Here is an 18,930-nt window from a genome sequence, read left to right as displayed (position 1 = left end):
TGTATTTATTTTTGTAATTTAAGCCAGATGGAGTTCTGTTAAAGAAAGATGTATTTTTATTCTATGGAGCAAGACAGGTTTCTATATATATATATTTATTTTATTTATTTTTTTAAATAAAGATTTTATTCTGTTAATTTTGGTATTTTGCAATACAAATAGATTGCTAAATCATTTGTTTCTGTGGTGCTTTTCCTGGTTGGAGTTGGAAAGTGACGAATCCTGGGCGCCTCCGCCAATCTGTGACTGGCTGAGTGCATGGCACTGTCCTGCAGGACCCCCTGCTGAGTGTGGAGCCAAAGTGGTGACAAGGTAATGTCAGCCTATAGCAAATTCATTAATTTTGAATAAATCATTTTATTAAATTACGTTGCTGTGCAATACAAAATAGTATAGATGAGGAAAAATGAGTTTTATTTTTAGTAGGAAAGACAGCTTTGTCTGTCAAAGATGTAATTTTGGCCCACTATTGAGTTGGTCAGAAGAGATTTGGCCCAAAATCAAAGTTAATTGCCGAATCCTGAACTATTGGCTGTTGTATATATTTTTTAGTCACAGGTGGTTCATTACTGCCACCCTGTGGTAGCTTCGAGACCGGATTTTTATTTTTTTCGATATCCACCCCCACCCCCAAAAAAGGACAGCTTTACCAAATTTTGTAAACCAACAAATCAATGAATAAATCCACAGACCGCCGTCCACAGTGCAGACTGCCGTCCACATCTCAGACTGCCGTCCACATCTCAGACTGCCGTCCACAGTGCAGACCGCCGTCCACATCTCAGACTGCCGTCCACATCTCAGACTGCCGTCCACATCTCAGACTGCCGTCCACAGCGCGGACAACCATCCACAGTGCAGACTGTCATCCACAGTGCAGACCGCCGTCCACAGTGCAGACAGCTGTTGTCAGTGCAGACTGCTGTTCACAGTGCAGACCTCCGTCCACAGTACAGACTGCCAACTGCCGTCCACAGTGCGGACTGCCAACTGCCGTCCACAGCGCAGACCACACTGCGGACCGCCATCCACAGTGCAGACCACCAACTGCCATCCACAGTGCAGAACACCTTTCACAGTGCAGACCACAGTGTGGACCGCCATCCACAGTGCAGACCTCCATCCACAGTGCAGACCCCCATTCACAGTACAGGCCACCAACTGCCATCCACATCTCAGAACTCCATCCACAGCACAGTACACAGTACACAGTACACAGTACACAGTGTAGACCACCGTCCACAGTGTAGAGCCAAGTGGGGGCTTCATGAGCCCCTCAGTTCAGTGAAGCCAAAATGGATGCATGGTTGAAAATATATATTCAAATAAACTCTTTATTCATTCTATATAGTTTTACACCACTAAAGACAGTGATTGGAGTCACATAACATTTGTCAGTTACTTGGAAGGAAGGCAATCAAATGAAGTCATTTCCTAAAGGGCAGAAATAAAAGGGGATGTTCCAGATCCACTGCTTCGACTTGCTATTGATGTTTTATTCTGTACAGACGCACAATTTGTACAAAATTAATCTAGATATATAACACTACATGAAACAAGGTAAATCATATATACAATATTAAATGAATCATATAGTACAGATCACATACAAAAGGACACTTTTAAGTTATGTTTTGAAAATAAAATGTTAAAATAAAGAGAGAGAGAGATTTGTCCTGTTTGAAAGTGGGACGTCCTCTGAGCGAGCTCTGGCCGATGGCATTCCTCCCGGGTAAAAGGTACATGTTTAACATGGTACTTCTAATTTACATCTTTTTGCATTCAAGCAAATACAGTATTAATACAATTAACAAGCCAAGTCACAATGTCAGTTTATTTCTTCTTCTTTTCTTTTTTTTTTTTTTTTTTAGCATCTGGCATTTCGTTGGCCATGTAAGCCCCGCCTGTGTGAACAGGAGGAGGGGGGGGGGGGTTGATGGGACGGCCAAAGACGGAAAAGACAGGAAAGTCCACACACTGAACCTCCGGAGACGAGACGAAGGACAGCAACATGGAAAAACGGACCTCTTCAGTTCAAACAATGGTACTGACTGGAACGCGTCTCCCGCCTCTTCTCTCGAGTCGTTAGAATGCCTCAAACACACAAAACAAACAAAAAAACCCACAACATGTCCGCATGCTCTATTGATTAAGACTTAAAATGAGTGTCGGAACGATAAAATGACAGCACGCATGAGACGACAGGACAGAGGAAGGAGCAGTAGCAACAAAAAACAACATGCTACAAAAGTTTTTTTTGTTTGGTTTTTTTTAATTATCTGGTCTAATAATCTGGTTTCTGCTGTAAACGGTGCTTCTCAAAGTGTGGTGGGGGTCGGGGGCCTTATCCCTGCTGATTCTATTGAAAGTGAGAGACTGGTGAAATAAAAACCCACTTCCTCTTCCCTCCATCCAACCCCCGACACTCGTCTTCTCACGCCCACCACAAAGAAATAACTTAATGCATTTTTTGATATATATATATAAAAAAAAACCATTTATAATTAATTTTCATTTAATAATCTCAGTATAAATAACCTCTCACACGAGCAGTTAGCATGAATATGCAGCACGCCGCCGCTCTAGTCTTCATTTTCAACTCCAGTCCAGTGAGCACCATTGTTTGGTCCGCCTCGACACGCTGCCGAGGAACGCGAGGATGCGAGCATAGAAAAGAGCAACTTATGGCACGAAAAAAACAATAAAACGGAAAGCCAATATGTCCACGGGACAAATTCTACTTTCCTCGTCATCTTTCTCAGACGCTGCAAGGCTGAGGACGAGCCTCAGTTTGGTCGAAAAGTGTGTGAAAGAAAACGACGTTGAACAGGAATCTGTTCAAGGCCGATTCATGCTCCGCAAGAACAAGACGAAAAGACGCTTCTTTTTTTTTTTTTCCCCCCCCGGCAGCTTGCTGACGTCACTGCCGGGACTTCGTCTGGTTCTTGCAGCGTCAAAAAGGGAGTCTGCAGGGGCCTGAAGAGACGAGACGGAAACGAGTCATGGCACCGAAGAAATGATTGATTCAGCAAAAAGAAGAGACGGAAAGACGGAAAGTCGTGGTCTGAACTAAAAGGTCTGAACCGTTCTTCCTCTCGAGCAAAACAAGAACCAGACGAGACCAGGAGACGGTCCCCAGACTGAGTCCGGAACCAGACGAGACCAGGAGACGGTCCCCAGACTGAGTCCAGAACCAGACGGGACCAGGAGACGGTCCCCAGACTGAGTCCAGAACCAGACGGGACCAGGAGACGGTCCCCAGACTGAGCCTGGAGTTTCCATGTCCATTCCAACATGAACAGGCTTCTGTACTGTCTGAACTCCAAAGGCCCACATTTACAGCTTGTGTGTGTGTGTGTGTGTGTGTGTGTGTGTGTGTGTGTGTGTGTGTGTGTGTGTGTGTGTGTGTGTGTGTGTGTGTGTGTGTGTGTGTGTGTGTGTGTGACAGAGGAGAAACAAGACGACGAGGAGGATGAGAGACAAAACCGCACTCGTCTTCAAAACAAGAAAGGAAAAAAAACCAAAAACCTGAGAAAGCAGAAATGTGAGGGTGGAGAACCGAGGAGAATCAGTGAGTGAAGCCCGCAGGTGTGGGCGGAGCCTAGAGTCCGTCGTGGGCGGGGCCTAGAGTCCGCCGTGGGCGGGGCCTAGAGTCCGCCGTGGGCGGAGCCTAGAGTCCGTCGTGGGCGGGGCCTAGAGTCCGCCGTGGGCGGGGCCTAGAGTCCGTCGTGGGCGGTCAACATGTCTTCAGCTCTGCGGTGGGACACCAAGGCTTTTGTGGTGTAGATATCCTGAGGCAGCTCAGACTTGCGTCGCACCATCGGCCGCTCCTTCCACTCGCGCTGCAACTGTGAAGGAGAGGAAGGTTCCGCCGTCAGCCCTCCGGCGGAGACACGAGGACAAGCCCTCCGTGGCGACTCGCAGCGTTGGGCAACGCCGGCCCCCCAACGCTTCACAACATCGTGCTCACCTACAACCGCGTCGTCTAATATGGAGGACGAACGCCGACGCTGCTTTCTAATGAGACGACGTGACGATGGAACGAAATACTTTCAGCTGAACGGAAGGAGAAATCTGAAGAGAACAATAAACTTGTAATCATAATTAAACACCGTCTGTTACAAAAACGAGACACTGATGATGTAATCTGAATACACACTGTAGAATGCATCAAGATCTCCACAAACACTCAGATATACATTTTACTGCTGATTCCAATGCAAAGTCTGAGGAGAAGCTTCACGCTGACATCACTTCCTGTCACTGATCCACTTCCTTAATATCGACTTAAATATTGAAATGTCATTGATCCTTAGCTAAAATCTTTTTTTTTTACATTTATGTAGAAAACCAGAGGCGACTGAAGGTTTTTTTTCACACAACAAAATAGAAACTGGAGACTTATTAAAAATAAATAAATAAATCATTTACCAATGATGGATCAGAGGGAACTATTGAGTTAAATCTGAGCAACAGTTGAGGAAACATGTTATTTAAACACACACACACACACACACACACACACACACACACACACACACACACACACACACACACACACACACACACACACACACACACACACACACACACACACACACACACACACACACACACACACACACACACACACACACACACACACACACACACACACACACACACACACACACACACACCTGTGGATTGGACTTGGCCAGGTTCTCGATCTTGATCCAGGCCTCTTCACGTTCTTTTGACTTTGCTTTCTCTCTGTGGAAGAAACAGTGTTTTCCTGCCGTCATTCCGACTCATTCATGAAGGCAAACAGCAGTTACACACGAGGCAGTAACCTCTGGGGGGTGTTGGGGGGGGGGGGGGGGGGGGGTGTGTGTGTCTGATGCCTACTTGTTTTTCTCAGCTCTGAACTGCTGTGTGCAGTCGTCGAACAGCTTCTGATTCATCTCCATGAAGAGCTTGAGGGCGTTGTATATGAGGCCGTGGATGGTCCTGTGAACGACAACAAGCATCAGACGTCACGCCGTGGGTCTGCCGCCTCGTCGTCCAGCCGCCGGGAAGCTTCACCAAATTAAAAGCAAACATTTACATTCAATCTCATCGTCATTCCAAGGGTCAGTATTGGGGATGCAGCCACGCCACCGAGCACTGAGGACATCCCATCATTGTGATGTCACGACATTCAAAGTCATTTTTTAGTGGCACTGCCACATATACTGTGAAAAAGCATTTAAATTAAACTTTTGTTAAGAGTGTGTGTGCATGCATGTGTGTGTGTGGGTGCGTGGCCCCTTTAACAAATGCGCCGTTCGCTTGACCAGTGTGCCTGAGAGAGCGAGCATGAAGCTGTACATAAAACTAACAGGCAAATAAATAGAACAAGTGTTCGAGTCGTGCTGTCCTCCGGCTGTGAGGCGAGGGAGTTAACCCCAAAGCGGAGGACAGCTTCGGCCCGGAGAACAAGCTGGGTCTCCCTTGCGTCTTCCGACCCCGGTCTGGAGCAGGAAGGGTTAACGCTGCCATGAACCGAGGACTCACATTTAACAAAAGTGCTTTCAATCAAACTGTCAGAGACTGCAGGGATTCCTCTGCATTCATTGAGGAGTGGGGGGCCGCCGGTGTGTGTGTGTGTGTGTGTGTGTGTGTGGGGGGGGGGGGTTTGCTCAGTGGAACAGACCAAACACAGGCAGTGTTTTGGCTGCAAAAGCCAGTTAAGCAGCGGAAGCTCCATTGAAGTCCACTATTGCAGGCACTGAGCCTCCAAGTGTCATTTTGACGGTCAATTTTCAAAAAACAACAACAACAAAAAAACAGACGAAAAATAACTGTGTGCTCCCCACTGCTCGCCCTGCCTTGCAGTGAATTGCCCAAAACCGCACGCTGCCGTAAAGAGGTGACGGTGGCAGTTTTATGAGTGCAGTGGTCCCTCACTAAAACACGGTTCATCTTTCGCAGCATCGCTGTTTCACGGATTTTTGTTGTTGGTGTAATTTTGCATGCTTTTTTTTTTTTTTTTTTTAACAGCATAATGAACGTGCATTGAATTCTGTGTCCTGATTGGCTCAGGGAGAACCTGCACATTGTAGTCTGTGTCCTGATTGGCTCAGGGACTGTAGACCCATGTCAACCAATCTCATGTACAAGTCTGATCGAAAGCAGTGAGACTGAAGTGCGAAGTGTGAAGAGACGTTCAGCTGGAGTTCACTTCTTTTCAGTTTAGAAAAATCAGAACAAACAGGAGTTTTATGTATTTTAGCCGTGTGTGTGTGTGTGTGTGTGTGTGTGTGTGGTCTGAGCATGCACCACTTCCTTTAAATAACCGTACGCTGACCGCTCTCCCCGCCGTGCTCAGTACACTCTGAAACCTTCCACGGACACACTTCAGCTCATGGCGCATTGTGTCAGCGGCTGTGACGACGTACGGAGACATCCATGTGAGGACATGCGGACACGTCCATGTGAGGACATGCGGAGACGTCCATGTGAGGACATGCGGAGACGCCCAGCTGCTTACTTGTTCCAGTGAGTCTTGGAGTTGCGGTACAGCGCCGGGAACATGATGGGCAGAATCTTCGCTGCGTTGTCACTGATCAGACTCATGATGTATTCGTTGTTCCAGTAGTACAGAGCTCTTTCTGCCACCTGAGCTCCACACACACACACACACACGCACACACACACGCACAGAGAGAGGCTACAGTCAGCACGGACACACACCTGATCCTCAGGCTCACACTGGGAGCAGCACTCCTACCTGGAAGTGTGGGCTGGACACACACTTGGCCAGCTGTCTGAAGAGAGGCTCCTGCACCTTCACAAACTCGGACGGCTCGATGACGTCCAGGATCTCCTCCAGCTCGTTCAGGAACATCACCTCCTTGGGACTGTGGGTCTTTGGCCAGTACTTTAGCAGAGCCATCACCACCTGAGTGGAAGACCAAGATAAGAAAAGAATGTTATATATATATAAAAACTGTAGGGGCAAGCCAATGGTGTGAAATTTTAGATGTAGTCCCTGAGAGATCTTCGCAGGTCTGAGGAAAGTAGCTCTCTACAAAACGCATTGAAAATGTTTTATTGCAATTTTTATGTAGTAAATGAAAGAGCGTTATATCTGCAATCATACATGTACTTTCAGCTCCATGTTACATGATAATATATATTGTCAAAAGACTTTTCAAACTATGAGGCGACTTAAATACATCCATTCTACACCTCTTATCCTGATACTATGGGCTATTTTGTCAAACTGGACCTCCAAACATTTTATTTGAACACTCGGGCTCTAATGAGTGACATGTTTTCGTGTAACTGAGTGCCAGCAGTATCAAAACACATGAATACGAGGAAGAGTGAATAATATGAGCAGTGTTTACCGGCTCTGTGAGAGTGCTGTCCTTTTCTAGAAACTGCACCACGCAGTAGGCCAGCTGAAAGAGACAAACAACAAAACCATCAAACTGTCTTTCGATCGAGTTATAAGCTGAGTAACGGGGCCGAGTGTGACAGTGGGCCAAACTAAAGGCCCGCAGACCACCTGATGGCCGGCAGACCACCTGATGGCCGGCAGACCACCTGATGGCCCGCAGACCACCTGATGGCCGGCAGACCACCTGATGGCCGGCAGACCACCTGATGGCCCGCAGACCACCTGATGGCCCGCAGACCACCTGATGGCCGGCAGACCACCAAGGTGAGGTTTTAGACGCCCAACAACTTTTTTTTTTTTTTTTTTTAAACACGGGTCCCAGAATGGGGAAATTCTAAAACCCCGGCTCGGCTGTGAGGTGTGGACGGATGATCATCTGTGGAAAAATGATGATGTCATCACCCCCCCATGGCGGTCCGTGATGTCATTAAATAATCATAATAAGCAACAATAAAGCTCCGGTGGAGTTGCAGAAGCTACTACCAGCAGGAGGAGCAGGGCCATAGACCTATAGAACTAGAGTTATATAGAAGTCACTGAGCTGTAGTCTTCTACATTTCTATGTGCTCTGTCTTCTTCTGCTTTTTTGGTGTGTTTGGTGAGTCACAGCACCCCTAAAGGCCTGGCAGGTGCACTACATGTCCTGAAGCCTCGAGTTGAGCCGAGTTCATCGTGATGTGTGGACGGAGGTTTTTTGGAGAAGGCTGGGCAGAACAAAAAGATAGTTTTTCTCGTCGTGTGGATGTGGCCTTAACTGATGTGTAAAAGAAAAGGAAGGAGAGCGAGGCTTTACTCTGCTGAGACAAGTACCTGTGGATGGTAGACACTGAGTGATTTCACTTTGTGCAAAGGCAATAAAACCTTCAACAGGAAAATCTTGTGCTCTTCTTTCAGCGGTAAGGCAAATCCATTGATTATGCTGGAAGAAAGACAAAAAACAATTTCAAACAAAAGGTGGAAAACACGTGACGGGAGCGAGTTGCGGAGCAAATCGAATCACAATGGTGACTTCCTCTGAATAAATCGAGAATGTGCAGACTCAGTGGAGCACTTTAAGTGATGTACATTTATCTGAGAGCTTGTACCTTCCAAGTATTTCCAGTAGTTCAGCTATACCGTTGTGATGTTCTGTCTCGTAGATAAACCTGGAGACGTGAGAACACAGAGTCAGGAGGAGAAAACACAGATGGGTGTGTAGACAGTGCGGAGCACCAACCTATAGAAAATGTTGTTAATCTGTTTCCTGATGTACGCTCTGAGACCCAGAAACTTCCCGTAGATCCTGTGGAGCGTGGTTTTCAGGAAGTCTCTCTCTCTCGGATCTTCACTGTCGAATAATTCTAAGAGCTGCGGAGAAACAGCGAGGCGATCACTGACAGCTGTGTGTGTGTGTGTGTGTGTGTGTGTGTGTGGGTCATTTCCCTCGTGGCAGAAATGTTCTTACCTGCATAACAAACTTCTGATCGATGTATTTCTTCGCTATGTTGGGCTGAAAGTCAGGAGATTCTAAAAACCTAAGGAAAAATTCATAGACCAGCTACACACACACACACACACACACACACACACACACACACACACACACACACACACACACACACACACACACACACACACACACACACACACACACACACACACACACACACACACACACACACACATAAATAAACTGATGTACTTATAAAGAGAAGAAATTAACAACAATAAAAATACAAACGGATGTTAGAGGAGTGTGGTTAAGAACTATTTTTTATTATTCTTTGGGATTATTGAAACCTGACCCTCTTTTTCCTCAAACCAGACTTCATAACAGGGTGTCAAACACTCACTGAGGCTCAAAACCGGCCGTACACGAACGAGCAGAGTGGTTATGACATGCGTCTCTTTTGACGCGTTTCAGCAGCAGGAGGAACTTTCTGCTTGTTCATGCCGAAATACATTTTTATACTGTTGCCGAAATGAAGTCAATAGAAGGAAGTAGCTGTGTAGGACAGAAAAGGCTACTTCTGATTGGCCACTATATGGATATATGCATATATATCGGTTTATAATAGATTACAACACCGTTTTGGTGAGTATTTTTAAAAGGCGTCACTGGAAATTTGTACGCAGACAGGAAAGTGTTTTTTTTTTTTTACACACTGCATTCCGGAACGTGGCACAAATAAAAGTCCGTATGAGTGAAGGAGAACCTGCAGGTGTGGCCACGCAGCTTCCAGCGTTGGCTCGTCCTCCTCGGGATCGAACTCCGCTCCGGTGGGGTTGGACGAAGGAGGCAACGTTCTGAACATGTTCACCGCGAACTGAGAAGAGAAGCAGACCTTCATTCAGGGGGGGGGGGGTGTCACTAGTTATAGCCATCAAAACCTCTGGAATGTGGAATCTGAAATAAACGTCTAACCCCATTTATCCAGCTGGAAATTAACCGGCTGACAGGAGAGAAGCAGACCTTGACTCAGCGGGTGGAAGTTTCACAATTTCCATCCACACCAGCAATGAATGAGGAAAATTGACTTCTGTTAAACGCTCAACTAGCGCTCAACGCTCAATTGATGTAACTGTAATGTTGATTATGATTTTGGCTCCAGACGATCTCAGAATTCGTCTGCAGGAGGAAAAAGGATGATGTTTTAGTCGGAGGCGTCGTGTTCAGCAAGGAACTCCAAACTTTATCCTCCATGAATCCACACTTCTCAGTAACTCTTCTTCTCTCTCTCTCTCTCTCCAACATGAGAGCACAGCGCCACACGCTGGTACACCACAATACTACCGACCGGAAACCCAACCTCTCTACAAAATAAAGTTCCACCACTGTGGTGATCAGTTACGGTCATGATTCACCCAGTTACTGTGGGGCGGTGGGGAACTTTATTTTGTAGAGAGGAAGTAATTTTGTTGGTGAAGCTCCGTTGGAGAGACGAAAGAAAGAAAGAGAGAAAAGAAAAGCGTTTGTGAGAAGTGTGTTGGAATGGAGGATAAAGTTCGACTCCCGTTCATCGGCTCGACACCTCCAACATTTTATTTTGGAACAATTTATCAAAGTATTTATGTTGAAGTATATCTATCTCTTATTGTATTTTATTTATTTCTTGTTTTCAAAAGATTGAGTGCAGTACAACAGTTTATTTGTTACTACATTACAAGATATTTTTATATATTCAACAGGAGACTCTTTTGTTAAACATGTTCAATAAATGCTGTTCCAGATTCAAAGACATAATTGTGTAAATAATCTTGATTTCAATATGGCCCAAAATAACTGTGATTAGCGTGAGCAGCCCTCCTCCCAAGCCAACCCTGTACAAACTGTCCTGCTGCCTGGCTCGGGGCTCCGGTGAGTGAAGGTCTTGTGCTTGTACCAGTGTGACTCTGTTCATCATGGGATGGCCTGGTAGGCTCACAGACACTTGCGTCCTTGTTCCAGCCTCAAGGTGCTGAAGTTCAGACCACAACATGACGTGCAGAGTACAATGCAGATGGAAATAGACTCTGCTTCACTCTGTGAGAAGATTCCACTGTTTCCACTCACTCCTGGACTAAAAGTGTGGCAGAGCTGCTGGTGGAAAAGAGTTCAAAATGTACTCTGTTGGATTTATATTTAGAAATATCATTTGACCCATTAAATCTAAACCATTATTTTAGGGATGGTTCCGATATCAATGTAATTCATGGATCGGACATTTCCCATCCAACCTGCAGAGATTTCCGATTGCCTGTGAGGTGTGAGTCGCCTGCTGCAGCAGAGGAGCTGCCGTTCATTGTTTTGATGCTACAGTCAGTGCCGTTCTCCTCGGCGAGAAGAAAGTTCGGCACAACGGGGTCTTGCCGAACAAAATGACATTCTTTTCGGCCAGCTCTTTCTGGCCGAATAAATATGGTTTGGCTGTGGTTTGGCTGTGGTTTGGCTGTGCCGCCCGTCCTGGCCGAGGCCGCTGCCACACTGCCGTGTGCCGCGTACGAGTGCTCCAGCTCGCTAATGACTATCAGTCATATTTTAATCATATTTAGCTCGCAACATCGCCACTGTATGAGCCCCGCAGCTCGTTAAAATGTCGGCGGGCGGCTATACGCGACGCACCTGAACGCATCACTCAGCTCCTGCAGTTAAAACCAGACCAACATGGCGGCTCGGACACAAACTTTCTCTTTTATTACTGAAACAGTTCAGAGGAATGCGTTTCTGAACACATGGGAAGCGAGCCGTGAGGGGGCGTGGCCTACGTGTTTGACGGCTTCTTCACGGAGTATGAACTGTCCTGCAGCTGGCTGATGTCACAGCCCAACTTTTCTTCTCGTTCTCACGGGTGCTAAAGTCCCAAAACGAAACATCACCAAGATCACAGAAGTCACACTGACCACACAGACAGAGACAGCCAGCACACAGGAAGTGGTCCAACTGTGTGTGAGTACAGTTTTTATGCGCTTGTGTTTTTGGGACCAAATTGACGCCGTACAAAACTTTCAAGTGTAAATTCAAAGGTTATTAAAGCAATATTTTACCAGTCCGGTCCACTCGAGATGAAACTGAACTGTATGTGGCCCCTGAAGATTACATGTAGTATTTATTATGTATACCTCTTTGTTTCTTCCGTAACAAATTAGCTGTTTGGTTCATTCAATATCAACTGATCCTGCAATTTATTTGTGTGTCTGACTGACTCTATGCATGGATGTACATTGTGACGCTTCAATGACCCCTCACCCGCTGGGACATGTGGCGTCTCTCACAGTACCACAAGTTTGCACAAATATCTCCATGTGTGTTTCTCAGCTCGGGGGGCCGAGGGAGGATATTTTTCAATTATAACCAGACTAACCACACAAAACAACAAAAAATATACATCAGAACAGCAGCATTAAAAAAAAAAATAAAAAAAAAACTGCTGTGTGAACGCAGCGGTGCTGCACAGACGAACTTTGACCCTCGGACAGAAGACGCACTGACCATGTGCACCACCTCTGGGTAGATGGGCTCTGTGATGACGTTCCTGTTGTGGGTGATGTACTCCACCATCTCGCTGAGAGCCGCCCGCTTCACTTCCTTCCATTTCAGGTCGCTCAGCGGGTCGGACAGGAAGTCGAACAGGACACAGCACTGACGGAGCTTCTGGATGAAGAGCTTCTCCTGCTCGGCAGGGGCCACATCTAAAGAAAGAAGCGGAGGAAAGACGAGTGACGGACAGGAAACACAAGCGGAGGGAGGAGAGCTGGGAACGTCACGGCGCTGCACACTGAGGACACTTTAACAGACGTGTTCAAAGGAAGGATGCAAGTGACCAATTTTATGTATGAAGAGCAGGCAGCATTTAGGCTGTGACAGGAAGAAAACAAAAACCTGACAGACATATAATCACTCCACTGGAACAAGGGGTGTGCCATATGGCCATATTTGATCGTGAAGGATTAGAACAGGTTGACAATCTGGCAAAGCAGAGACGGTGGAAACGTCTGGGGAACTCATTCTGTATGTTGCAATTCTGTAAGCTCCAAGTTTCGCATGCGCTCGACCAACCAATCACAGCGTGGGGAGAGTGGATGAAGGCAAAATGTGGGCGTTGGTCCTGAAAAAAACAAAACTCCACAACCGTGGTGTGGAAATGGTTTGGCAAAGTGCAAACACCCGAGATGCAGCCACAGTTTCAGACGCAATCTGTCATAACGCGCCTCCTTTTCAGAAGGAGAGGAAAAACTGTCAAATGTCTGAGCAGTAATAAGCTCGAAAGCTGTTGATTTTTTAATAATCAGGCTATAGACAATGGAGTTAAATTGTTTAAATCGCTAGACTTCAAGAGATAACCCCAAATGAAGAGATTACCTGCAGTTACATTGTGTGAGCAGATGTGACTGTTTCTACATGTGGCTACTGTGAGTGTCTATACATGTCTAGAAGTTAGAGAAGAAGTATTTAGTCTATTGTAATAGAATGCATGTTACAGTAGAACCTTGGGCAAGTGGACCCGGTAAGAGCGACGCGTCACTGTGCACGGACACACGTTTAACTGTTAACACACCGTAATGAGCGACAACCTGCCAAACGAGGACAACGGACAGGTTTTCCTGGAAAACGTCAAGCTGAGTGACACTGAAGATCTTGTAAAAAATATAGACAATTTCATTACATTCACTGTGACCACAACAACGAAAAACTTAAGTGTAATTTTAAAGGTTATTATAGCAACATTTTACCAGTCTGGTCCACTCAAGAGGAAACTGGACAGTAGATGGTATTTGATATATTTAGAATAATAGAATTCCATGAAGACTGTGCATTATTGTACATATGTAATATATGATGCACAATGTATAATTAAAAATATGCAATTTATGTATACCTTTTCAATAAATAATTAGCATTAACGTGATAGTGCTAAATATATTATTTATTTATGGAGAAGGGGTGAGATTATAAGTTATACTGCTCCCTACTTCCTTTTGGACATGCAAATTAATCCTGTTGGTCCTTAGTCACTGTCTGATTGGTTGAATAGCTTTGGTTTCAAAAAACGTAATTTTTTGATATTTGAGCATGTTCAAAATAAAAAATCGAATCAGATGAAACAATCTCAGTTACTTTATAAGCTTTTTAATGGGTTTTGGTACTTAAATCCAGTTACAATGATTGTTAAATAATATTTCGCAGAAATACCTGGTGTTTTTATGTTTTCCAATTTGAAATAAGTCTAGTTTTATTTGAATTATTTGACATTTTCTTTTGTAATTTTTATTCTACTTGTCATGTTTTACGGTTGATGTGAACGCTACCTGAAAAGCCAGGCACAGTTTAGTTTTTACGATGCACAAGTTCACTTTATCGGCGTGTTGTTGTTTACCTTTGAGCACGTCTGCACATGCTGGCAAAAATCACACAAATTCTATAAATTCAAATATATTCAGTAAGGTTCTTTGGCTTAATTTGTCTTTTATTTTTTCTTGTTGGGGCTGTTTTACACAGGGAAATGGTTTGGCTGCACTGTTCAGACACGTCAAAACTCAAAAATCTATGTAAAAAAAGAACTTTGATAAAATCATGATTGTGAATTTATTACCAAAAAAAGTGATATAATATTTTTTGCCATATTTCCCAGCCCTAACTGAATTTACAGGTGGGCATTTTGAAACGACAACAGCAGAAAGTATCTCTCCTCTCACTGTAAATAGGTGCAACAAGCTGCTTTGGAAATCTGCTTCGTGGACTGACGTAAACAGACCAATTACCGCCCCAATAAGAATATCCTGGCAATATCCAATAAAATGACTTCTTTCCAAAAACAAATGTGAAAATGTTTCTTTCTTACCGGGACATCTATGGAAGAACACAACGTTTCAGAGCGGCAGCTCATGTGCATTCAAGAGAGAATTTACATGATTCTCATCTATTCTGTCAAATTTGTCTGAAACATTTTAGGAAAAGCATTAAACCACTAAAATCGCATACAAAAACAGCTGAAAATAGCAGAATTCTGTTTATTTCGTCATTCGTAAACGGATATTATATAATGATGAACCGATACACGTTTTTTCGCTTCCTATCCCGATACCTGAATTAGGATATCTGCCGAAACTATTATGATACCGGAGCTCTGCTTGCTTTAATATTATTATTATCATTGTTGATTTTATATGAAGCAGTAATAACCTCCTCTCTCCAGTAAAGTAATAAATGTAGGAATGTTTGCATGTTTTCTCTCTACAGACAACTTGAGGTTAGCAGAAGGTGAGAAAAGGAAGCAGTACAAAGTATTTTAGTTCCATGTGGACAATGTGGGGGTCTGCGTGACGTCATCATCTCATAATAAACTAGTTCTGTCTTTAAAACCTCACAATCACTTTATTAATCCCTGGAGAAATTCTTTAGCAACGCAGCAGCAACAAATGTTTCCAGCTCTAACGCAGCTCCAACCATTGGGACTATTTTCAGTGAGTTTAGGGTGGAGGAGGACGCAGCTACACCGAGGTGTGAATCTCCTGCTACAGTGGAGGAGCTGCTGTTCATTGTTTAGACGCCGCGGTCAGAGCCGTTCTCCTGGAGAGCTGGAGTTTTAAAACGCAGACGTCTGGCGGCAGAGCGGCGCCTCGCTGTATAACGACTTCGCAAACATCCACGTTTGTGTTGCTTTGCAGTGTTTTGAGTGTAAAATACGTCCAAACAGCTACATGTCATGAAAAGTTGATTAGCACAGTGCTGCTATGTTAGCCTGCTGGCTGGCTGCAAACTGTGGAGTGGACTTCCTGACTCATTCCTCCACGTCTCATTGAGACTCGCCTCCCTTCAGGAAATCCAGTCCACAGTTTGCAGTCAGCGAGCAGAGCAGCAGCAGGGAAACTCTGTGGAGTCGTTTCAGCAACAGTGAAGCAGACGAGGCTTCATGGAGCAGAAATCTCCACAGCTTGGATCGAAAATTTCTGATCCCTGAATTACATTTGTATCAGAACCCGATACCGATACTAGAACGGACCGGCACCATCCCGAGATCACACCTCGGTCAAACATGAACGTATTGAACGCAGAACTTCCTCCGTCGTGGTGATGAAATAATATTCCAACACAAAACACTCGCAAGAGAAACTCGGCCTCAAATCAACAGGATGTAAAATCTAAACTAAAAGAAGAGCAGTGACGAAGCTCAGCCGGAAACGTTTCTGCTGTAATGAAGTGAAACTGTGATCAAAGTGCTGTCTGTTTATATTGTCCCACATAAAATCATATAATCTCACGAAGTCACGCATTAACAAGTCAGAAATGTTCTGGCTTTGGACACAGCAGCAGTGTTGCTTTTAGCCTGGAGGGTTTCTTTTTTTTTACATTTCACTATTTTGCAGCAGAATGATTCATTAAAATTGACTTCATATTGAGATTGTTGTCACTTCAAAACCAATTGTGTGATCTTGCAAAATTATAGACAGTTTCATCTCGTACACTGCGCACCACAACAACATTTAGTATTTATTTTGTATACCTCTTTGTATATACTATATGCAAGTATATGTATTGTATACATCTTTATATTGGTCCAGTTATGTGCTTTTAAATTATTGTGTTTCTTCCATAATCTTCATAATCTTTAATCTTTTCCATAATCCATTTTTACTTATTTTTCATATATATATATATATATATATATATATATATATATATACATACACACACACACACATATATACACATAGCTACATATACATGTATGTGTATATTTTTTTCTGTTTATCTGCATATATATGTCCATAAGAGGTAATGTTCATCACTCTTTTTCTTTGTTTTAAAAAAAGTTCTTCACATTCTAATTGCAATGGTACAAAATGGGAAATAGAAGTTTACTGCATTTGAAAGGGTATTTACATTATTATGACATACCATCATTACATTTGTGGTTAATTTGGTGTCAAAAGAAATGTTGACAATATTGTTTATCGACAATCATTTGTGGGACAATATATATATTGTCCAAAATGTGTTACCACCACAGGCCTAACACATGTACACAAGAGAGCATGAGTGATCTTCCTCGCCTGCTGGAATAATAAGATGCTCTCATCATAATAAAAAAAACTACATCTACTCTTTTTTTAACAAGCAACCTCAGAAATTTTATTATTTTTCTCTCTGTCCCATTGATGTTCAAAGACCCTATTTTTAGTTTCTGCAAGGAGATGAAAAAGAAGAAACAGGAAGTGAGCAAAGAACAGTAGAGGGGACACGCCGTCTTTGTTTTTCTAGCAGCTCTTTCAGTTATTCTGTGGTGATGTGCTTTTAAAAAAGGCAAAAATCTAGTTGGTTTTGTTTTTTTATCCAAGAGGACAAATCCAACAAGTCTTTTCATAAGGTCTACAGATTTGACGAACTTTTCTGTGCCACGGAAAGAATCGCTACTTTGACAGAAATAAGTCAAATGAAGGAAGTTAATGTTTTCGATATAATCGAGATCATCTGCCTTCCTGTTACTTTCGCACACGGATGCAGAGTCTGACCCAGTCTTGGTCCATTTCACCCTCATAGGACACCTGGTTATCTAGCTCTTCCTCTACAGCCTGGGACTGGATGTCAGTGTGTGTGTTCTGTCCACTCCAGCCAAAACAACCTCTTTACTCCCCGAGGTCCTTAAAAGAAATTCCGTCCAGACATCACTTATAGAAAACGGCTGAAAACAGGAGGAGAGAGGGGAGAGGAGAGAGCAGGAGAGAGGAGAGAGGGGAGAGGAGAGAGGAGAGCAGGAGGAGAGGAGAGGAGCAGGAGAGAGGAGAGGAGCAGAAGGAGATATGAGGGGAGAGAGCAGGAGGAGAGAGGAGAGGAGAGAACAGGAGGGGAGATGAGGAGAGAAAGCAGGAGGAGATATGAGGGGAGAGGAGAGAGCAGGAGGAGATACGAGAGAGCAGGAGGAGAGGAGCAAGGAGAGGAGAGGAGCAGGGGAGAGGAGAGGAGCAGAAGGAGATATGAGGGGAGAGAGCAGGAGGAGAGAACAGGAGGGGAGATGAGGAGAGAAAGCAGGAGGAGATATGAGGGGAGAGGAGAGAGCAGGAGGAGAGACGAGAGAGCAGGGGAGAGAGCAGGAGGAGCAGTGAGGAGAGAGCAGGAGGAGCAGTGAGGAGAGAGGAGAGAGCAGGAGCAGCAGCAAGGAGAGCAAGAGGAGCAGCGAGGAGAGAGCAGGAGGAGTAGCGAGAGGAGAGAGGAGAGAGCAGGGGGAGTAGCGAGGAGAGAGAGGAGAGAGCAGGAGCAGCAGCGAGAGGACGGGAGAGAGCAGGAGGAGCAGCGGGGAGAGAGGAGAGGAGAGCCAGGAGCAGCGAGGAGGAGGAGCAGCGAGGAGCGAGGAGAGAGGAGAGAAGAGAGCAGGAGCAGCGGCGAGGAGAGAGCAGGAGGAGCAGCGGCGAGGAGAGAGGAGAGGAGAGAGCAGGAGCAGCGGCGAGGAGAGGAGCAGGATGAGAGAGGGGAGCAGAAGGAGAGATGAGAGGAGAGAGGAGTCGAGCCTTCTTCCCCGTGCAGTGACCTCACTTCCTTTGACATCAGCGCGCGGGGAGGAGGAGGGAAGGGGGGGACGCGGCTAGCTAGTAAACCCTGATTTTAGCTTCATGTCGGGCAGTTCAGTACTCACATCCCCTCCACAAATCAACACAGTCCACAGGTTAAAGGCCCTCCTTCCCACATTCAGCTCAGTTTGAACCCGGACTAGCAGCCCCTCCAGAGCGGAGCAGCCGGGTCTCAGCACAGCCGCACAGCCGCTCCGCTCGCTCGCTCCCTGGGACAATACCGGGGAACAATCGGTCCTTACGTACCTCTGAAGTGCATGAGGGCCACCGGCTGAAATGGCCCATTGGAATTGGGAGCATCCACGACCATCTTTTCTCCAGCTTTATTGCATGTCAACATCTAAATATCAACCAGGAAGGCTCCACTCAGGGCGACGGGCCAGCCTCCATTTTAGCACAAAGCGGAGAGAAAATGAAGCTCCTGCTAGAGGGAACGGCTACTCGTGATGTCACCAGACCAGCTCACCGCTGATTGGCTGGGC

At 45.1% G+C, this 18,930-nt stretch overlaps 1 protein-coding gene across 2 annotated transcripts; it reads right to left on the bottom strand.

The window, feature by feature from the left end:
• Positions 1-1,321: 1,321 nt before the first annotated feature.
• Positions 1,322-18,832, bottom strand: LOC308142436 (serine/threonine-protein phosphatase 2A 56 kDa regulatory subunit gamma isoform). Of its 2 annotated transcripts, XM_080512829.1 has the most exons (13): positions 18,695-18,832; positions 12,375-12,574; positions 9,622-9,732; positions 8,871-8,963; positions 8,643-8,773; positions 8,512-8,571; positions 8,237-8,345; positions 7,374-7,427; positions 6,752-6,922; positions 6,512-6,639; positions 4,888-4,989; positions 4,680-4,752; positions 1,322-3,848 (listed from the first exon to the last, which is right to left on the bottom strand). In XM_080512829.1, the coding sequence occupies exons 1-13, from the start codon at positions 18,786-18,788 to the stop codon at positions 3,717-3,719; spliced, it is 1,458 nt and encodes a 485-aa protein (XP_080368955.1). In that variant the 5' UTR covers positions 18,789-18,832; the 3' UTR covers positions 1,322-3,716. The 2 variants fall into 2 exon arrangements, with proteins under 2 accessions (XP_080368955.1, XP_080368956.1); XM_080512830.1 differs by lacking the exons at positions 1,322-3,848; positions 4,680-4,752 and having other exon boundaries at positions 4,941-5,058.
• Positions 18,833-18,930: the final 98 nt, after the last annotated feature.

This window comes from Blennius ocellaris (assembly GCF_963422515.1).
Source record: "Blennius ocellaris genome assembly, chromosome: 17".
Taxonomy (NCBI): Eukaryota; Metazoa; Chordata; class Actinopteri; order Blenniiformes; family Blenniidae; genus Blennius; species Blennius ocellaris.
This window is presented reverse-complemented; position numbering and strand designations above follow the sequence as displayed.

Bases quoted from the DNA above. Each gene is read 5' to 3' on its own strand.
- LOC308142436 (XM_080512829.1), bottom strand. From the start codon at position 18,788: ATGTTGACATGCAATAAAGCTGGAGAAAAGATGGTCGTGGATGCTCCC. The intron at 8,774-8,870 runs GTAAGAACATTT...GTTTCTCCGCAG, and splicing joins ATCAGAAGTTTGTTATGCAG to CTCTTAGAATTATTCGACAG. The intron at 8,346-8,511 runs GTACAAGCTCTC...TCTTTCTTCCAG, and splicing joins CTACTGGAAATACTTGGAAG to CATAATCAATGGATTTGCCT.